The sequence below is a fragment of the Vombatus ursinus genome, unplaced genomic scaffold (assembly GCF_900497805.2).
Source record: "Vombatus ursinus unplaced genomic scaffold, bare-nosed wombat genome assembly UNPS02014807.1, whole genome shotgun sequence".
Lineage (NCBI taxonomy): Eukaryota > Metazoa > Chordata > Mammalia > Diprotodontia > Vombatidae > Vombatus > Vombatus ursinus.
In genome coordinates, this window is record NW_020954585.1 from 59805028 (window position 1) to 59818085 (window position 13058).

At 36.1% G+C, this 13058-nt stretch overlaps 1 protein-coding gene across 2 annotated transcripts in view; it reads right to left on the reverse strand.

Moving 5' to 3' along the window:
• The window catches only part of LOC114052339 (radial spoke head 10 homolog B2-like), a 61867-nt gene that overhangs the window by 30918 nt on the left and 17891 nt on the right, over positions 1–13058 (reverse strand). For both annotated transcript variants that reach the window (XM_027874893.1, XM_027874891.1), the window contains exons 8-11: positions 12366–12507; positions 12015–12136; positions 8285–8474; positions 7205–7319 (exon numbers count right to left, since the gene is read on the reverse strand). In XM_027874893.1, coding sequence (XP_027730694.1) covers positions 7205–7319; positions 8285–8474; positions 12015–12136; positions 12366–12507 — 569 coding nt within the window. The remainder of the gene's footprint in view (positions 1–7204; positions 7320–8284; positions 8475–12014; positions 12137–12365; positions 12508–13058) is intronic.

Sequence of the window (13058 nt, forward strand, 5' to 3'; positions counted from 1 at the left end):
GTGGTCTCAGTAATGATTAAGCTATGGGGCAGCCAGATGTCACAGTGGATGAAATGTTGGGCCCAGAGTCAGGAAGACCTGAGTTTAAATCTGGCCTTATACACTTACTAGCTGTGTGACCCTGGGGAAGTCACTTAACTGCTGTATACCTCAATTTCCTCATCTGTAAAATGAGTATAATAATAACACCTATCTCTCAGGTTTGTTGTGAGGATCAAATTGCAAGCCAGTACTTTTTCCACTGACCCAGGACACCTCCCTTGGTTTTGCTTCCCACCCCCACATCATTTTTCCTTCTTCTTGAAACAAAACAAAACTTTGTTTCAAGAGATAGCTGGCTTTGTAGGGGAAAGGAGAGGAATATATTTGGAAGTGAAGGTAATGTGCAAATAAAAGATATCAAAATGATACAAAAATATTTTAAGTAAGAAAAAAAAACCTAACTTATTTTTTTTACTAATCTAAAAGTTTTTTTTAAAAAAAAAAACTCTAACAAATTAAAGGCAGTACAGGAAAGAAGAAAATAGAAAAATTGTAATCAAAATAGTGGTATTTCTGCTTCTGTCTTACCCATTTATGTGACAGCTCTTATGACACTTAAATTTAGAAGCAATATTACTTGAGAAATACCACCAAAGACATATAATATGTTTGAGAAATACAAGATTGCAAAATTTGTGGGGAAGAGGATCATTATTCAACAAAACTTCAGGAAAATTGGACAATTGTATAGCAAAAAAAGGGGGGGAGGAAGGGATTTTATTCCCATCACATTCTATAGATAACACTGGGATCATTGATTTAGAAGTGGAAGGACCCCAACAATCAGTGAGTCCAATTCTCACTCCATCTCTTTTACAGATGAGAAAACTGAGACTCAAAAAGGCGAAGTGACTTGACCAAGGATGTGCAGGTAATTAGTGGCAAAGCCAAGATTTGAACTGAGGTCTTATGGCTCCAAATCAAGAGTTTTTCCCACTATACCAAATTTTTCTAAATCCCAAGCAGATTAATGAGCTATTTTTTAATGAAAGAATGAAATGAAATATTTATACAGTTGGGGAAATGAGGAAAATTCTGATCCATCAACAAATAGAAACTGAAGGAGACAAAATTGATGGAGTTGATTACATAAAAATAGTTTTTGTACCAGAAAAGTAAGCGAAAAAAAAGAAGCAGATTGGGAAAAAACTTTCACAATAAACATCTGATGAAAACCTGATATCCAAAATTTATAAGGAAGTGACATAAATTTATAAAAAAAAATGAGGTCAATGGCCCAATGGATAAATAGGCAGTTCTCAAAGGAAGAAAGACAAATTGTCATTAATTACATGGAAAAATTGTTCAAACTATCAGAGAAATAGAAATTAAAACAACTTTGAGCTCTCACCTAACATCAAATTACTAGAGATAGTTTAAAAAAAGAACAAAATTCAAAATTAGTGAGGCTGTGAAGAAAGGTATGGAGAAGGTATACCATTAAATTACTGATAGAACTATATATTGGTACAGTCTTTTTGGAAAGCAATATGAAAGCAGACAAAAAGCTAAAAAAAAAAAAGCAACTATATATATTCTTTGACCCAGTGTTCCTGCTACCAGGACGCCAAATGATGTTATTTAAAAGACAAAAAGGATCTACCTAAACAAAAAATATTTACAGAATTTCATTTATAATAGCAAAAAACTAAAAACAATATGTACATTCAATGAGTGAGAGTTCCACAGACAAAACTGAGCCAAGACTAAAAACCAGAGCCCTCACAACAGACTGGAGTCAGTGTGAGGAGAGGGTAAAGAAGACTGTGTAATGACAAATCCTCCCTCCATCTGGAAACCAGAGGCATATTAAAGTTACTTGTGGTCTCTCTCACTCACATGACTTAAGAGGAAGGTATAGTTCCTTGTCCTTGATTTCCTGGCTACAGTCAATCAGTGACGTGTGGCTATATGGTGGGAGCTCCTGAACTCCCACCTATGGGAGGACTATTTAGAGTTTATGAAACCTGCACCTTACGGAGAAAAAGAATTCTTGGATTAAGGATCTAGCAAGTATACTTAGAACTAGAAAAACAGCAAGAGTCTGTTTAAAACAGAGAAATAAAAACCTAGACTTTGTCCTCTCCTAGTACAAGTTATTCAGAGGATATAGGTCCAATGGGGAAAAGGGATACCTCTCTTGCAACCCCATAAAGCAGGAAACTTATATGGGTCCCTGGGGTGAAGGTGGGATTCCCTGGAAAGAAGAGAAATGTATTGTGTTTATGGGCTACTTTGAGTACTTTATGTTGTTTTATATTTCCTTTAGGATGACAGAAAGGCTATCCATTACATAATATGCCCTGATACCCTGAGTACTTGTATAGTAACTGGGAATTCTTTTACCCACATCTAGGCAAACTTAATTATAAACTAGAAAATTCTGAGCAGGAGCAAAATAAGTCAAATTATTTGGGTGAGGAATAAACCTCCAAAATTGATGCTATGCTTCATGTAAGTTCAGAACCTAGAGTTTAGGGACATAGGTAATATAATAAATGAATAAATGAATGAATGAATCAGTAAATAAATAGATAATAGCCCTCTCACAATCTAATGCCATATCCATGTATGTCATGATAGGGAGATAGGGTAAGGGAATGCCAGGAATGGTGATGTACAGTTAAGACTCTATGAGTCCTGAGACCTCATTAGTAGCTGCCTGGAAGGAGTCCTGAAAGTATTGACCAATTGGCTTCTGGTGCTACCACTAATAGAGTCAGTACCCCAGCCAGTATGACAAAACTTTCTATGAATCTAAGAAAGACAGGGCAACAGAGTTGCAGACTGGTACTACTTGAAATTGTTGTTTGATATGGCTCGACATGTAAGTGGTACTCAGTGTTTTGGTACCACAAGATATATTGAAATAAATGAGAAATACCAATATCCTACTTGCTTTAGTACAAATGGTGCTGGCCAGTAAAGCATGCAAAACAGAGGTGCACATGAAATAGACTGAAGACACTAATATTTTTATTATGTGCCAATACCTTCTCCTAGCAAAACTGGAAACAGATCTCACCAATGATAAGCAAGGGCTTCAAGCTACTTTTTGTCAATGGTATCCTTAGCTCCAAGTCACACATCAATGTATTACTGACCAGTGCAGGGGCAATCATAAAAATTAAATTTATCCCCAACCCTAGAGTAGATAAGGTAAGAGAAAAAAATCATGGTGCTAATAATATTTGAAGAGGAAAAAGTTGATTCTTAGGTCATTTAAAATCTTCATTCAATGGAAATTCAGAAATTATATGTAATAACGACATGGCTAACAAAACAGCACTGAAGTCTCTAATGATTTTGAAAAAGAAACAGGCATACTTGACTGGAATTCTGAAAAGACTTTTTTAAAGTAGGACATCATGGATCTAACTAGCAGATCAACTATAACTAAAAGGGATAATTCAAAAAAGTTGGTATCTACTATATCTATCATGAATGAATGCATTCTCCCATGCTATCTAACAGAAAATGTAAAAAAATTACAATAAAATGTCAGGATCTTACCTCAGCATCCGTTGCCATAGTAAGAACTACAGGTAGAAAGGCGGAGCTCTCAAGGACTATTCCTAAAACTAGACATCAGATGCTATCATAGCAGAAGCATTTTGGGAGAATTATTGAAGATCTTCAGAAAGGCATTGGGAGATTACAGCAATACCTAGCTGGTTTATATAGCAGACACTTTAAATACTCTATTACCCATTAAACACAAGAAAAAGAAACATGCAGACAGGAATCCAGAAAACAAAATATATCAGAATTTCTAGATTCCCTTAATCAACAAGCGAAAGCAAAAGTTTAAAGATTAAGGCAATATTAAAAAAAAATCCAGAAGTGGTACAAACTTTCACTTTACTCCACTTAAAAGTAACTACCTTTGTTAGATAAGAATACATCTTAATTGAATCAGTCAGAACAAGGTGTGGATAAGGAAGGCCTATACATCTCGAATCAATCAAAGACATTTCAATTAAGTGCAATAGGAAGTGTGTTCTAATTGGGGGAGGGACTTGGTCACATCCTGAGGAGCCTGTATAAAAGCAGGAGCAAACTGAGAACTAGAGAGAGATTTCTAGGGTCTGGGAGTGAAAAGCAAGGAGTCATAAAGAGCTGAGCCAGAAAGAATTGGTAGTACAAGGGCAGCCAATGAAAGGAGAAGGAGAAAATAGTACTGAGCTGTGGAAAAGAAGGAAACAGGAAAGTGGTACAGCTGGATAAAACCCATAACTATTGACTCAACTGCTTTTCAGAGGTGCCCCAACTACTAGCAAGGCACTTTAGCAACTTCTTCTCTGATATAAGCCTGCTTCCACCTTTCCTAGCAGAAGGTATCATATATCTATTACAAAAGGAGGTACCCTTTTTCTTCTTTTTTTAAATGTTTTAAAATGTTTTAAAAAAATTCATTTTTTCCCTGTTATATGTAAAAGCAATTTTAATATTCTTCTTTCAAATTTTGAGTTCCAAATTCTCTTCCCCTCCCCCCCATTAAGAAGGCAAGCAATTTGACATAAGTTATACATGTGCAGTGATGCAAAACACATTTAAAAGGAGGTACTCTTAAAGGATCACATTTATATCACCAACGACTACCAATGACCTGCTTCATAACATATACTCTGCCTTTGTTATTACTGTAAAACCTTTAACTCAATTTTGTATTCATGGTTTATTCATGTACTATGAATAAGTAAAATAAACCCAAGTATAGTGAGAATACTGAAATATTTGATGCCCATATGGAAAACTTTTTTTTAATCTAAAATGAGTCCCAACACAAAAATGTTGAGAAAAATTCATATAAAATGAGTTTTTCAGGAAGACAGTTCAAACTCATTATTTTTCCTAACCTTAAATCCCTTATTGTTTCTGGTTTCCATATTAAAGAAGAAGTTGAATCAACACATCCTATTAATAACTTCATGAATATGGATGACATCAAACTAGATAGCCCCACTGAAAAACAAATTAAATAGCTCCTTTTTCTTGTGGAATATTTCTCTGTTAATATGAAATCATTTGAACTCAATAAATATATCCTTAAAGCATGCCAAGGCAGTCTCTGAACTTGAATCCAGATTTCATATTGAATCTGGATGAAGGTGAAACCACCAAATACCTTAAATTCTCCAGGCAAAACACAAGATATCAGGGATAAAGATATGGCTGAATATTTTAAGAGACTTATTGGCATTCTGAAATTAAAGCTGAATAGGAGGAACATGTTTGGGGCAATTAACACCTATGCAATACCAGTCTAATGTACCCATTTGGAATTATGAAATGGATCATGACAGATTTGGAAAGTAATCTAACAAAAACCCATACAATAGTAATAAAACATAGAGCACATCACCTTAAGGCAGCTATAAAAAGATTAATACTTTCAAACAAAAAAAGAAGAAAGGAGATTGACAGATAGTCTTAGAACACATGATAAATAAGTAAAAAACCTACAGAAATACCTTTGGAATAAGCAGACATCACTTCATCAAACTATAGTAAAGGCTGTTAACAGGTACACATCATTGGATTTACCAAATGTAACTGAAAGTAGCTTGATTATAAAGCCTACAAATACCTAACATTCAAGACCAGAATCAAAAAAGTTCTCCAAAGGCAACATCTATATGGTCTCAACCAACAATATGTTAAAACAAAGAAATGTTGAACAAATGACTGAGTCATGCAGATTTGTTTCTGAAAACAAAGGGGTTTATGATGACAATTTAGAAACAGGTAACAGAAACAGACAATTTAGAATGACAATTTAGAAACAGAAACAGAAACACCAGAAATTACCCAAGGATTATCCTTAAAAAGCCTACATTTAGTGATCCATGTAGAATCTACATGGTCCTCAAGTGTGGCCCTTTGACTGAATCCAAACTTCAAAGAAAAAATCCCCTTAATAAAAGGATTCAATCAGGGCAGCTAGGTGGCACAGTGGATAGAGCACCAGTCCTGAAATCAGGAGGACCTGAGTTCAAATCCAGCCTCAGACCAAACACTTGCCACGTACTAGCTGTCTGACCTTGGGCAAGTCACTTAACCCCAATTGCCTTACCAAAAAAAAAAAAAAGGATTCATTCTGTAAAACTTGGACTCAGTCAAAAGGCCTCACCCAAGGACTTAGAAGGCCACATGTGGTGTTAAGGCCACAGGTTCCCCACTGCTGAATTGCAGATTTTACAAGGAAACAGTGGAAACAGCATAACACATCACTTCAGGCTGAAAAGTTTAGCACCTAACAAATACCTACCAAGACATAACCTGGTAGCTAGGATTATATATCATAAGTTCACTGTCTTTCAGACTAACAGAGCCCAAATCTCCACACCTCCAATATAGATTTCCAGATTCCTGGAGAACTCAATCAATAAACTGTACTGGAAACGGACCATGATCACTGACTGAACTGTTGCGGACATAACACTGATTCATAAAAACTTAAGAACAATGTTTTTAATAGATGGTTTGTTGTGAGAATCAAATCAGACCAAATGAGGTAACATGTGAAGTGCCACCCATATCTTACAGCATATTATTATTATTCCTGCTACATAATCTCTAAGCCATAATGGAAGAAAAAGCTTTCAAAGTACAGAGAACCTAGATAAGATCAAAATTACGTGGGAGCAAGATAAGGTACAAATCATCCTCTTGTCTTGCCTACTACTGGAGTTATCCTGAGGATGCTTTCAGTGAGCCTACAGAGCCTGAGATCATATCCTAATACTTTTATTCAACCACAAAATAACAGTTATTTGATCCTCCTGTGCAAGAGTCCAGAGAATCCTAAATTTCAATGAACAATATCAGAGACTCATCCCAGAGCAGTTTTTATCTGAACCTCATCAAAAAAGTGAGACAAATGAGATGAGATGATAATAACTAAAACAACAGCAATAACAGCAGCAACAATAACAGTAACAAAAATTTAAAAATAAACACAAGATCAGAAAGGGATACAAGTGAGTAGGACATTTTGTATCATTTTGTTTAAGTTAATCTACAAATTTTTAGAAATGATAAAAAATTTGGAGTTTATGGATTTATGTAGGAGCTTTCAAAAATGTGTCTATTTTTAACATTTTATTGACAGTTATTAAGTTTAGGATAAAAAATATAAAAAAGAAAAAATAATACTTACTTATAATCTTTGTGATAAATGTGGTATGCTAGTTGTAAGAGATAATTCAAAAACGTTCTCAGTAGCAAAGTGGTAAAGGGGGAGTGAATTTCTTCAACTGAAATATTATTATTATCTAAAATAAGAAAAGGAAGTTGGGGGGAAACTTAGCAATATTGCAATAAACAAGCTATTTGAGCACTCTTCTTTCTAACTTACCTGTCCCTGCAACAACATTCAAAGAAAAATCGAATGAAGTCATTTCTCTCAGTAAATAATGAGTCAGTAACAAGGTGCTGTAACAAAGACTGAGTAGTTCAGTAAAGATTGTTCAACTTTTTTGTCTCTATTGTTCTTAATCCAGGACTATCCCAGTCAGATGAATGTTTGATCATTTCCAAGGGAAAACACTAAGTCAGCAACACCGGTTGGAACAGGAATACCTTAAAAAACTTCCTAATATGCAAATCATGGCCCAACTTGGGCTCCAACTCCACCATTGAAGCCTTTCCTGGCTACTCAGCAACTTATCTCTTTGTTGAACCATATGCAGTCTGTGCAGTAAAATTTTGCACTTAATTATACAATATATCATGTTGCTCACTGCCATGTCACGTGTACTTGCCATGTCATATGCTTTAGCACATGTTTCTATCCACCATGCTACCATAGAGAGCTGGACCTGGAGTCAGAAAGATCTGAGTTCAGGTCCTGCCTCAGACGCTAGCTGTGTGACTCTGGGCAAGTCACTTAACTGCTGTCTGCCTCAGTTTCCTCGTTTATTAAATGGGGATAAAAATAGCAGCTACTTCCCAGGGTTGTAAGGATAAGAAAATATTTGTAAACTGCTTTGCAAACCTTAAAATATTACATAAATGCTACCTATTATTATTATCATTACTTGTCTTTGTCTCTCCAACTGTATTCTAAATTCTTTAAGGCCAGAGATCGTTGTATTTCTATAACCTGCCACTCACATAGTGCTCCTAAGCAGTCACTCAGTAAATACTCAAAGGAGGACTCATTGATTCCAAGGTTACACCATATTATACCTTAATTTTATTACTTTGAATAAAAAAACCAAAAGGCATGAATACTAACCGCTTAGTACCCTGTCCATATCTGCAAGAGTTATTTTACAGTGGTGAAATTTGCAATCCTTTAAAAATCTCCAGAACTGAAGCTTTGTCATCAGGAAAGTATTGTCAAGAGAATGATCACATCCTAGACTGCTGTAAAAGCTATAGATTCTTCTTAATTCTGAAATATTTCTCAAAACAGCAAATTCTACCTGAAGGGGAGAAAATGAAACCTGTCTCAGTCTTACTTTAATGACAGTGGTATTATCAAACTTACCCTTCTTTCTAAGTCAACTTAAAAAAACAACCAAGTAAAGTTAACAAGAATTTATTAGGGTGCTTGCATTACATCAAGCACTGTGCTAAAAGTTGGGGATACAAATACAAACAAAAAGAAAGACAGTCCCTGGCCTCAAGGAGCTTATTTTCTAAAGGGCCAAGACAACATATAAAAGGTGAATAGATAAACCATACTGTTATCTATAGGGCAGACTTCAAGTTTCAAATTGGTGCATGATATCACATGATCACAACACCCAAAATATTCTACTGCCAAATTTGAGGGTAATTTCTTCCCAGGGAAATAAAAATTCTTTAGCATAGTAATGTTTTTTTATAAAGACAGAGAATAAAGAACAGTTTTAAGGTAATTAAAATGAGAAAATTGTTTTAATTTGAATCATTTTAATGGTTCTTGTGGTAAGACATCATTAATGTACAAGATCACTATCATTGAAATCTTCCAACAATAGAATAATGTTATAAAATACCCTGAAATGCTGAACAATTGGGATGTTAATAAAGTTCACAACATAAAAAGTAGATCCAAGACAATAAAGCTTGACTATAAATGATGAATGCCATACCATTATGTATTTTATATCTAAAGATGGCAAGGTTAATTTAGGTCAAAAATTTAGATGTACTGTATAAGGCAAAGATGTATTAATCTTTTGTTCTAGAAGTGGATCTTAAAGGATTTTAATTACATGTAACACTTAGCATTTGACTTTTAGTTGGAAGAGACCATCCTTACAGATTAGTGAGTCGAATGCCTTAATTTTATTTAGATGAGGAAACCAAGTGGCAAGAAGCCTGTTCTCAAGAGATTCCACATTCACTTTTGATCTTTAGCAGAATCATCAGCCTGAGCCTTAGGGAGTCAAAGACACTAGAGGATTGGGAACTGTGTTCACTCTATGTTCAGGATATCTTCTGGGTTTGCCTCATTCTCTGCCATCTTGGGATGAGTCTATGGAACTGGTTCTGATCATGACTTTAATCCATCTTCCAAGGACCCAGACACCATAGTCATCAATTGGTACTATCACATGAGGCCAGAGGGCTGGCACTAAGTGGAAGTTCAGTCTGGCCTTGAAACCTTAACACTAGTTACTTACTACCCAGATACCCAGACAGAGCTCTCTACTGCCTCCACCCATTGCCACCATACCTCACTCATCTGCCTTTGGAGTATCCAGTTATGAAACTGATACTACTGCCCTCAGACAATAAGGTAGTGCTCAGTTATTACCTTGGAGGGTAGGGGCCCTGATCAAGTCATTTTTCTCCCATGTTGTGGTGGATTTCCATCTCCTGCTTTTCTTATCCCTCTTATTCAGTCACTATGTGCTGAGGATAAAAATCTCTTCCCATTGCCACTCTCAAGCTCTATTCACATCATCCCTTTCCCCTTCAACAATGCATTTCCTCTTCTGCTCTCTTGTTCCTTTGGTCCCTCTGTAACCCAACATTACTGTTAATGAACCTTCCCTCATCTTAGATTTCTTCATCTATTGCTTTTTTCCATCTCCTGCTGCTTACAGAAAACTGGTTCTCTCTAGAAGACAGAGTACAGATCTACCTTTTCTATTATGAAGTTCACCTTCTTTCTTGCCCCTTGACACCATGGGTCAGCAGAAGGAACTTTACTCCCTATCACCACTTTAAGATCATTCCTTTGCCACCGCTATTTCCAACCTACCCTCCTTTGAGGTTCACTATATCTATAACTCTTCCCTCTTTTGCAGTCAAGGTCCTAAGAAAAAGTCACCTATGCCTTTACTTTCCTCCACTCATTTCTCAACCTTTTGCAATATGACCTGCAATTTCACCACTCAATTGAAAATGCTCTTTCCAAGTTTTACTAATGATCTCTGAACTGCTGAATCCAATGGCTTTTTCTCAGTCCTCATTCTATCACTTCAACTTTCAAAATCGGGACAATGGAAAGAAGTTACAGAGGCTGGTTTCAGTTCAAAATAAGGAAAAACATGATAGCTATAGTCATGCCAGCTCGAGCTGCAGATAAACTAGCCCCAGCTCAGTCAATGCAGGACATACCATCTCAGCAAGGAGTGGCTTTTAATATTACAGCCAAATAAAGAGCTATTCAGATGGTGGAAATTAAAAAAGATCCAATGGAGCCTCCAAGATTCAAAATCAATAAGAAAATGCTGAAAAATTAATAAGAAAAAGTTGAAATGCACAACGTGTAGCCTCAAGCAATGAGCTACTGTGGCCTTCTGGAGCTCAGAGTTGTCTTTACACATCTTGGCCAACAGAAGGAAAAAGTGAGTTCCTTCCCTGCAGGTTTTTATATTCAACTTCAGTTTCTGCTCTGCGGCCAATTAAAAGGCCCCTCTTCACCACGCAACAAGAGGAAAGAGGGAAAACTGGGAAGTGGTCTTCCATTCCATGGTATTGCATGCTGCCAGAAGCAGGCTTGCCAAACCCCTCCATGAACGACCCTTCACAAGCTCCAAGGGCTGAGCCCTCATTGGTTAGTCCCCCATTACAGCGGCAATGACTGATAGCCCCTAAACCAGCTATAGTCGTATTTTCAGAAGACAAGGCTTAGTGACTTAAATCTTCATATGGTGAAATTTCAGGCAGTTGTAAGGAAGTACAGTGAAAACATACAAGCAATATGGAAGAAAATATCTTGGACTATCCTGTCATGTAGTGAGGCCAGCTTGTCCCTGAGTTAGCCCCTCCTCCCCTCCCCCAACATGGTTTCTGCTTTCAAAACTTCTTTCCCACATGGAAACCAAAATTCTCTAAAAGCTCCGAGCACATTTCACAATGGTTTCCACGCCCCCTAACAGGAGATCTGATATTAAGAGGGGAGAAAACCAGGATGGAACAAGCACAAATAAGGACCCCTTAAGTTCCCAGAAGGAACTAATGACTAACACTGAAATGTCAATAAATGGATAGGATCTCTTTCTTCTCTGCCAACAGCAACAAAAGAGCTTTGAGTCCCCATAAGGAGGAACTGACCAAAGAAGATATGGGAGACACCTAAGAAACTTTGCTTAAGTCCCTATTTTACGTGGTCAGGTCCATGTGCACAATCAGGTTGGTCTTGACAATTTAGTCAAAACATCAGTTAACCCAGATAAAGAGTTTGCCTGATTTTAAAAACTGAATTGACCAGATCCTTGCAAATACTAAGTACTTCATAAACATTTGTTGCCTTAAATTGAAATGTTGTATAGGCCATTAAAAAGACTGGTCTTGTAGATGTGGCATCTAAGAATTGAAAATTGGTCTTGATGAACTGGAAAATTTCAAGGGTATTCAGGCATATTCTGGCATGGTTAATCTCGATGGTATCTAGATTGATATTTTGCGTTTTTTAAATAGTAAATTTTCAAGAAAGCATTTTTCATAACTGAAGAATTACAATAACTATATAATTTAAATAGAAAAAACTTATGAACAGGATGATGTAATATATAATGTTTTACCTGTTTCTTTTCTTCAGGTCTGTCTTTTGGAGGGTACATATCTAACAACAAAGTCAGATCAAGTTCAATACTTGATCCTAACACAGAATTGCTTTCACTGCCATCAAGTTTTCTGATAATATCTATCAAATAAAAAAAAATATCATGTTATGCTTTCTGAAAAGTAATATAAAATATTTTGAAGTGTTCTTATTTGTGAATCTTGGACAAGTGTGTGCAAGTGATTTAGATGAAATCAGTTATTAAGAAAAGCATTGCTCCCTTGACCTATTACATGTATATTGGCAGGTAAACATTTGGGTACCAAAGTGGGTTGATTTTTTTTTTCCATTGATGTTTTATGATTCTTACCAGCACTACATGTAGGTTCTGGGCAAGTACTGTCATCGATGGAGTTACATTCTGCATCAATTTGAAACAATGGAAACTCTGCTATGTGGTCATTGGCAAATTGTCCTTCATAAATACGTCCATTTTTGAATGTTAACCTGCCCTACAAAGAAAAGAAATAGCTTTTTTCATTCTTAAGTAAGTTTAATCAAGAAAATATTAATGACTGTGTCAAGGTATTTTTCAAGTGTGTTCTAAGGTGTAATAGTTTATTCAACTTTTAATTTAGTTTTAACTTACGGTGATAGTATGTTATATGTTGAGATTGAAGGATGCTTATTTTTCACATATTCAAGTTCAATGCCATTTAATCTGTGGTTAATTAGTCCAACTGGATAAAACATGGTGCAAAGGCCAGGGGCTCTATAGTTAATTTTGTTCTGCCATACCCACATGCCCAACACAAACCAAATACATGGGCTATGTCAATCAGTTGGTCAATAAGCATTTATTAAGCGCCTACTGTGTGCCAAGCCTTGTGCTAAGTTCTGTGGATACGAGAAAGGCAAAAGACAGTCCCTACTCTCAAAGAACTCACAGTCTAATGAAGGAGACAACATGCAAAAACTATGTATAAACAACTTATAAACATTGGAAATATTCAGCATAGGGAAGGCATTAGTATTAGAGGGGATCAGGAAAGGCTTCCTATAG